Below are 9,273 nucleotides of genomic sequence, written 5' to 3'. Positions count from 1 at the left end.
TCATGAGTAAATACTGAATCATATCGTGAGTAAATATTGAATCATATCGTGAGTAAAGACTGAATCAAATAATGAGTAAATACTGAATCATATCATGAGTAAATATTGAATCATATTCTGAGTAAAGACTGAATCAAATAATGAGTAAATACTGAATCATATCGTGAGTAAACACTGAATCGAATCATGAGTAAATACTGAATCATATCATGAGTAAAGACTGAATCGAATCATGAGTAAATACTGAATCATAGCATGAGTAAAGACTGAACAGATTCATGAGTAAAGACTGAATCGAATCATGAGTAAATGCTGAATCATATTGTGAGTAAAGACTGAATCAAATAATGAGTAAATACTGAATCATATTGTGAGTAAAGTCTGAATCGAATCATGAGTAAATACTGAATCATAGCGTGAGTAAAGACTGAATCAAATCATGGGTACAGACTGAATTGCCTTGTGAGTAAAGACTGAATCATATTTTGGATAAAAGTTGAACTGTGTCATGAATAAAGGTTGAAAGGCAACGTATCACTTTTTCCTGTGCGTGCATCTTTAACTGGATCGTTGACAATGTATTGTGATACGTATCGTATATCGACTGCAGACCAAAGATCAAACCTTTTGTGAAAAAAAAGAATGTTCATTGTTTTTTTTAATGAGGAAGAGAACTTGACTGGATACTGATTAAGAAACTTCCAATGAATTGTCTAGGGTTGACTTGGCTTTAAAGAAGAAATCATTGCATTGATAGTGTGTGTGTGTGTGTGTGCATGTGTGTGTGTATGGTAGAGAGAGAGAGAGAGGAGAGAGAGAGAGAGAATGACACTAAACTGCCTGAGTAGTCAACACAATGAACACACAGACACCCACATGGCCCCGCCCGAGTCATACGTGAGAGCCAGCACACATTCTTCAATTTAAAACACACACATGCACATGCACACACACTCACACGTGCATACCCCCCCCCCCACCCCCACCCCCACACACACACATACACACAGTAAGGTGGCCTCCCTTTACATCATCTCATCATCAATTCTTTGCACAACTTGAGGTTATTTTTGAAAAACTGTCAGCCAGAGACTGACCACACTCCTCTGCTTCACGACTCATGAGGATGAACATGAAGAACTGCTGGACACGTTTCTGTTCACTGCAGGGCAGATAAGATGCTTAAACACCTGACGAACAGTGGAGCTGCTGCACCGTGGGGAAAAAAAAGTCTAAATTATTTGAGACGACTGGTTCCCTCTCCCTCCGTCGGCCTGCCTGTCTTCCCCTCTTTTCTCTCACGCATGCAGATTTAGAGGTAATCCGACTCTAAACACCACCCTGAGGGTTGCCTGCGGGACTAAATCTGTATAAATTGTGGTGTAACAAGACCCACGGAGGGAGAAGCACCACCTCACTCCTTCCCATACAAGCTGCTTCAAGCCTGAGCTGAATTTCAAGTGATGAAGTGATACAAAGAGACGAATTGTGAAAATGATAAATAAATCTGCGCGAGGAGAGACAGCGAGTTTGAGAACTCGTGCTGGAGTGAGATTATTTGTAGAAGTAACCACTCGTTGGTTTTATTCTTGAAATAAATGAGCCATTATGCTTTGAAAACAAACTAATGTGTCACTTAAAAGCACAAAACTCTGACGGGAACGTGGTTCTGTTTGGAATTTAGCCCTAAAATGTAAAAGTATTAAAGAATTCGTGCGTGCATGCCTCTTTTAGTGAACCAGCTGCTGCGGCGCTCTGCAGGCGGCACCAGACCCAGAACAGCAGCTCATGTTTTCCTCTATTTTTTTAAAGGGATTGCTCAGATTTTCTAAAGTGAGATTTTATGGAAAGATGAGTGATGAATATCTTACCTGTTGCAGATAGCTTTTTGATTGACCTCAGTTTGAAGACATGAAGTTTAAATCTAAGCAGACTGAAACATTAAAGCCAGTCTCTTAATGCTGCTGCAAGAAAAGGCAACATTTTTCACGTGAACATTCTGTCTGCATGAACTCCAGGGGAAACTTGCACAAATTTAGCCCCACAAAGCACAACTTTTACACGCTGGCATTACAGAAACTAAACTGAAACACGTTCTTGGCATCTAGTAGGATATTGTGACAAGTCTGAGAGGAAAAAAAAGAAGCAAATTTTTCAATTTCCAAGACTCTCAAACTGAGACTCCTTGAAAATAGTTGAGACAAACTCCCTTTGGTGAGAAAATTGCTGCAGCCCACAAACGGACCCTGCTAAGACTTAAAACAACTCTTATCTCCAAAATGTATGATTCTCGACTAATTAAAGTCTTTCAAGTCAGAATTCACTTCCACTTCTCTGAACTGAAGAGCTACCTGCAGCAGGTAAGATACTAACTACAGGACCCCGCGTCTAAAGCTGTGAACTGTCCCTTTAAGGTTCTGGTCGCATGCAGCAGTAAGCCGCTGCAGAGAGTTTGGATCGAAGATAATCAGGTGCTTCCATCTGTCGCGCGCTTCCTTCAAATCTTACCTGCAGGCTGGGGGGCAGGTTTGTATCCCTTCTCGTTGGTGCAGACCCCCCTGCCGTGGAGCAGCGCGTGCAGCGGCTTCTCCTCGCCGCTCCTGGGCAGGCAGCGGAGCCCCTTGATGCAGGTCCCGGTGTAGACCCCGCACGCCTGGCCGTCCGTGAGCGCGCACGTCAGGCAGCAGCCGCAGCCCGGCTCCTTGACCAGCTGGCAGGTGACCGGCACCGGGGGGCACATGGACAGAGCCTTCTCATCACAGGGCTCGCAGGGGACGAACGAGCCCCAGGAGCGGGACACCCCCAGGATGAACGTCACCAAGAGGCACAAACTCCCAAACATGTTGAGGTTGGAGCATAAACCCCTGAAAGGCTCGGAGGAGGGAGGAACAGCTGCTCTGATGGACTCACAGTCTCAGATAATCCGATTCTTACAGTTAAAGCCAAGAGTCTTTATCCAGGAGCTGCGCTCTGCGTCAAAACATGGAGAATATCAGGCGCGTCTTTCTGCCCAAATCACCCGAATAAAAATAAATGTGCAGCTTTTTTATTTTTATTTTCTGGAAGCGACGTCCTCTGCAGCTGCAGGAGCAAAAGTCAAGATAACCAAACGTCAACTTGTGTCCGGAGTCAGAGTCAGGTCTTCAGTACTTTCTCCAGTTTCCTGAGCAGACTGATCAACTGGAGACCTGCCGTGCCTTTTTAAAAACAGCCAAACCCCCAAACAGCAGGAGAAGGGAGGCGCACTTGTTCCACAGCCTGGCAGGAGGCCAAACTGCTTTTATTCCTGCAGCTGAAGGCTTGCTCTTTCACCCTGAGCAGCACCAGAAATAAATAAATAAATAAATAAATGATTCCTCCAAATCTGTAGATTTGGTTTAAAAAAAAAAAAAACTTACAGAGAAACCACGTGACAGTTTGAAATTCTCACGTTTTTTTTTTTTTTACTTTATCCACATTTTCCTGCAACTTCGTTGCGGTCCCAGTTTTCCACATGTGATCAGCACAGAAGGCAAAACACATGTGGATCACGTGATTTGCACATGTGGATTTGCAACAAAAACACATGCACTTGGAAAAAAAAAAGGAAGTTAAATTAGCGTGTGAGACTAATGATGACTGCATGGGATCAAATGGTTTTTCAACATGTGAAAAACAATGTTTAAACCTCACTCAGCACATGTGAAACGTGCTTTTCACATGCTACTTGAAGCTAAGATAAAGAGTGAATATCACATGTGCACGTTCATTGTGTGATTGCGGAGCATATTATTTCTGCCGTCACGCGGTTTTGAACGTCACAAAAAGGCTAAATGTGTGAATCTTCACGCGGAATCGTTTAAAAGCAGCTGCAGGTGTTTCTTCACGGACAGATCGGGAGACCCTGTGTGTCTGCTGCACCTGTTGCTTCAATTTGTGTTCAGCAAGAGGGGAGCAGCAGGGCAGGGGTGGTTCTAGGGGGTGGCTCAGAGTGGCAGCTGCCACCATAAAAAAATAAATAGAACTTGCCACCCTGTTTGTAATTTATAGCCTACCTACTGTGATTTTATACATTTTCTCAACTCAAAATTAATAACATCTGAGCTGAACCTTAATCACCATCTTAACTCACCAGTTTAACGTTCAAACACACACACCTCTTGGATTTCAGAACGGTTTGTTCTTTCACCTGGAAATTTCACCAGCGTCTGCGTCAGTTCATGATCAACCGGGGTTTTTCTACCGGGCGCATTTCTTTGTAAATCAGCACTTTTGTTTTCTGAAGCAGAACTTTTGTCACTTCCGAGCGTTTCTGCGACTCATAAAACCCGACAGCTCTAAAATAATTATCGTCAAAATGGAATTCCTTTTCATAAAATACTGACCTGGCTGCATGGGCGTCAGAAGCATCTGTAATGTGGGGGGGGGGGGGGGGCACTAGTGTGTGTGTGTGTGTGCACGCACATGAAAATTGTACTCTAGTTTAGAAAAAAGCAACATTTCATCTAGATTTCCTTACTTTAATTCCACTTAAAGCATGTTTCTCACCACGTTTGTGTAAATTCAGCTGTTTTAAAGACATTTTAACTTTAATACACTTTAGATTGGCACTATTTATGTTTATAGAGCGAAAAAAAAACATCACCACTAGACTTTTTCACTTGTACAATACTCAACTAAATGATGTTTCTCACGAAGCTTGAAGACAATAAGGTGTGGGGTTTTAAAGAAATTTCAACTTTATTGCACCTGAGCACACAGCGTCTCTTACACCTGCAGCGTCTGACAGCGTCACAGTTACTGCTAAGCTAACATGCTACGGACGTAGCGCTCCTCTCAAGCATCCTCCTAACCATGCGTGTATGTTGGGGAGTGGTGGCGCAGAGGTTAGAGAGGTGGGCTTGTGATCCGAAGATCGCCGGTTCATGCCCCGGCCCCGACAACATCAAAAATTGTGGGTGGGGTAGGTGAAACACCCACACTTGCCCCCACCATCATTCGCCCCACTCTGGGCCCATGAGCAAGGCCCTTAACCCCACCATGTGCTCCCTAAAAAACAGGTCTCTCTTGAAAATGAGTTCTCGTGGCTCAATGAGACTAACCTGGATAAATAAAGGCTAAATGAAAAAAAAAAATAAAAAAAAATGTTTTTGATCATCCCCCTGGTCAACAACGGCCCGCACTAAGCTCGCTAAACTGGCGAGCGATCAACACAGCGGTGTCTCCACCTCCTCCACCTGTGCGTGTTTTCTGCCGAGGCAGGAGGAGACGCACAGAAGCGCTGCAGGTTGGAGGAGGTAACCAGGAAAACCTGGAGCGGATCTTTAGTGGTTTGAGTATTCTCCTATTAATCAAGTGGAATGGATTCGTTCATGAAGAAAGAGAAACTGCGCCGACTGAACTAATGTTTTATAGTAAAAGTGGGGGGTCCAAATGAACTTTTTTTTAATGTGGGGGGGGGGGGACACATATAATGGTTGCGACACCTATGCCTGGCTGGAGTTGGCATGTTCTCTCCGTGCATGCGTGGGCTTTTCTCCGGGTACTCCGGGTTTTGGTAACTCTAAATTGTTCCAAGAGAGTTTGCCTTATTTGTCTCATTGTGTCCCTGTGATGGACTGGAGACCTGTCCAGGGTGTCCCCCACCTCTCGCACAGTGATGCTAGATGTGGGCACCAGTGACCCAAAGATAAAGAAGTGGGTAAAGATAATGGATGGATGGAAATTATTGACCCTCAAACAGAATGCAGGTTTTATTTTAGTCTCTCGATGAGTTTAACATTTGTTCCGTACAATTATTTGTCCGACTGCTGTTTCAGCATTTATAACACCACTTTTTATGTGTAATACAAACATTAGAGGAAAAACAAACAAACCATTGTGAGTCTTTTTTATTGAGTCATGGAGGAAAATGACGAGCAATTTGTGTAAATCACATACAAACAACCTGAATGCACAACATGAAGTGTTATTTTTCAGGCTGCAGAGCAAACAGCTGTCTGCTTTAAGCTGCTCAAACTGTTGAACATTTCTGCTCCGTTTTGATGACTCTCCTCTGACAGGAGACCCAGACAGCCACTAGGAGGCGCTGTCAACAGAGTTACAGTTGCAGAGGGGCAGCTCTCTCTGTGTACTTTGGAAATGACAAATTTCCACATTCTCAGCTCCTAACTCAAAGTTATAACAGTGGAATTATTACACGGGAGTCTAAAAATACACTTTTCAGTGTTTCCCCTGGATTTAATGACATAATGTTACTAAAAACAAGCCTGTTTCTGATCATCTGTAACTTAAACATTTGATTTTGTGCTTGCAGTTTTGCTTCTTCTTCAAGCTTCCCGACGTGATGACTTTATTTCTTCTTTTTTCCTCTCCCTTGTTGCATTCCTCCCCCAGTGATGTCACCTCCCTTCGTTTCGCTCTCAAGCGCAAACATCTGAGTTCGAGTGAAATTCCTGCGCCAGAGTTTGACACAAAAGGGACAGAAATTGCACAAATTGAGGTGTGATGAGTCAGTGGTCCTTCCCAAACCAAAAAAGGAGTGGCCGAGTCCTCCGAGACATAAATCTGAGCCACTTTGGGATAATAATGAGGAGATTAGGACAATAAAACAGCAGGGGTTGGAGATGCAGCTCAGTGGAGTGAGGGTGAACAGATGATGAAGGAAATATGCTCCAGAAACACAAATGTTCATCGAACACAATGATCTGTGAAGGAAACTCAGTGTTCCAGCTCTGTTCTTTCCCTCTGCTTCGGTTCTGCTCGATGCAAATCCTAATTCCCCCCAGAGCTGTTCCTGCATCAATCCATCTGTTCCTCCCCTGGTACCACCCTCCTCCCATTCAAGCATCATTCTGGCTTAAAGGAACACCAGCCAGGATTTAAGTTGCACAAAGGTGCGAAGAAACAACAACAATTAGATCAATAAAAAAGTCCTTCTTGGTGTTTTGGTTTTTAACTTTACAAATGTTCTTCAGGCTCAGTTGGTAGAGCTGACACCTCTCAGCGAGAAGGTCGCCGGATCAAATCCCAGCCGGGGAGCTATTCTGGGTGAAGTTCACATGTTAGTTGTTATCAGCCCCATAAGTTGCGTTCAGACTGTTCCTCCTGTACCTCCTAGTAGGTTTAAGGTATGTTCTTAACGCTGATAATATGCAGCTTCACATACATATAAGAGCTGATTTTTTTTTGTTAGCTTTAACCCTTTTCCTAAACCAAACCTTACACCTGACCCTAAACTCTTAACCTAACCCTGGTCCTATTATCAGCGATAAGAATGTATCTTTAAACCTACTAGGAGGTACAGGAGGGACAGTCTGAACACAACCTATGGGGATGATAACGATTAATAACGTCCATTTAATGGCTGATAACATTCGAGTGAGAAGTTTTCTCCGGGTACTCCGGTTTCCCACACAGACCAGAAACATGCATGTTAGGCTGATTGGTAACTCTAAATTGTCCCTAGGTTTGAGTGAAAGAGTGAATGGTTGTTTGTCTCGTTTGTCTCTATGTGTCCCTGTGATGGATTGGAGACCTGTCCAGGGTGTCCCCCACCTCCCGCACAGTGACTGCTGGATATGGGCACCAGTGACCCCCGGGTCCCCCAGAAAGGAAGAAGCAGGTAAAGATGGAAATTTATTTTGTTTATCTAAAATATAATAGTATGCACGTTGCTGTGTTACTAAATGAGTAAAAATAAACCAAACCTGATAAACCCAACAAAGTTAAGTCAGGTCCTCTGGATGGTTTCTTTGTGTTGAAACGTTTCGTTTTTCATCCAAAGGACTTCATCAGTCCAAGCAGCCACAACAACCTCAGTCCCACAAGCAGCACACTCATAGTGGACCAACCAGTTAGCTGGTGATAAAATGGTCCAGACCATCTTATCACCAGTTAACTTGTTAGTCCACTAAAGGAGTGTTTTGCTTAGTGGGGAAAACAGTTTACTTGGGACTCCTCAAACTGATGAAGCCCTCCAGGTAGAGAGCGAAACGTCTTTCCACAAAAAAAGAAACTGTTCAGATGACCTGATCGACCATTATTGGATTCTTTAAGACAATTTGGCTTTTTCTTTTTGTAGCATGATTAACATGCTAGATCAAATCTGTATCTCCGATACTCTTGTAAAATTAGACCTACTTTCAGTAAAATGGCTCTTGTGACAATACGCTGATGATTCTCAGTCATCCAGGTCCATGGTAAATTCAAAATGTTCAAAATGAAAAACAACCGGACTTTTTTCATTCAACATTTATTTATACAAGCTAGTCTCATTGAGCCACGAGGACTCATGTACATGAGGGACCCGTTACAGACAGAACATAAAAAGTACAAACAACAATAACAATAAACTACAGAAAAAATGCAGTTAAAATAAGAGTAGTGTATAAAACAATAAATCAGGGTGCTGTAAAACAGGGTGAAATATTAAAAACAAGAACACGTCTGCTTTGATTTTTCTATTGACATGATCAAATGTTTGAAACCCCTTAAAGAAATTAGAGAGGACAGCTTCAGTTCCTGTTGCATGGTGTTCCTATTGAGTTTGTAGATTCTTATAAATACTTGGGAATTTTGGTAGATGCACATCTTTCTTTTAAACCACATGTTGAAAGATTGATTAAAAAAAAAACTGAAATTAATAGTGGTTTTCTTTTTCAGAAATAATCTTGTTTAACTGTGAATGCCAGAAAACGCCTTGTATCCACTACCTTCCTACTGGCCATTGACTATGGTGCCATTATTTACATGAATGCTCCTGTAGAGGAACATATACCTGTGATATATTCATGAATAGAACGGATTCTTTCATTTTTCTGGACTGAATAATATCGTGCATTGAAATTAATTAAATGTAACGTGAGACGTTAATTTTCTTTGACCCATCAAATGAATGCGGTCATTTATTAACAGAATCAAAGTTTAACATCAAACATTTACATTAATTTGGCAAATTGATTTCAACAACAACATAATTAATTAGCAAGCTTTACAACTAGGAAACCATACGGCCATGATTTTCCTTTGCTTTAAACCAACAGACATTTCTGAAATTATCTGGATGATTACTGGCAAGATATAAGAGTTTAAAGATGGAAATGAAGTTTAAATGGAGAGGAAAAGATGGATGAGGGAAATGTGTCGGTATCGGAACGGCACGCTCCGTTAAGATCTCAGCTTCCTCCTCGGTACACTTAGGTAATGTAAATCGACTCTTTACCTGTAGGAGATGTCTCCACTGGTACGGAGTTCCATTTAACGCACCCTTTCAGCGTCTCCGTAGGAACAGCT

At 42.4% G+C, this 9,273-nt stretch overlaps 1 protein-coding gene across 1 annotated transcript in view; it reads right to left on the bottom strand.

Annotated features, from left to right (window-relative positions):
* LOC119418996 (insulin-like growth factor-binding protein 5) overlaps positions 1-2,897 on the bottom strand; it is a 12,406-nt gene extending 9,509 nt beyond the window's left edge. The window contains exon 1 of the mRNA XM_037686288.1: positions 2,509-2,897. Within this exon, the coding sequence (XP_037542216.1) occupies positions 2,509-2,842 (334 nt within the window). The 5' untranslated portion in view covers positions 2,843-2,897. The remainder of the gene's footprint in view (positions 1-2,508) is intronic.
* Between the last annotated feature and the right edge of the window lie 6,376 nt (positions 2,898-9,273).

The sequence above is a fragment of the Nematolebias whitei genome, chromosome 13 (genome assembly GCF_014905685.2).
Source record: "Nematolebias whitei isolate Nwh7 chromosome 13, NemWhi1, whole genome shotgun sequence".
NCBI classification, from domain to species: Eukaryota; Metazoa; Chordata; class Actinopteri; order Cyprinodontiformes; family Rivulidae; genus Nematolebias; species Nematolebias whitei.
This window is presented reverse-complemented; position numbering and strand designations above follow the sequence as displayed.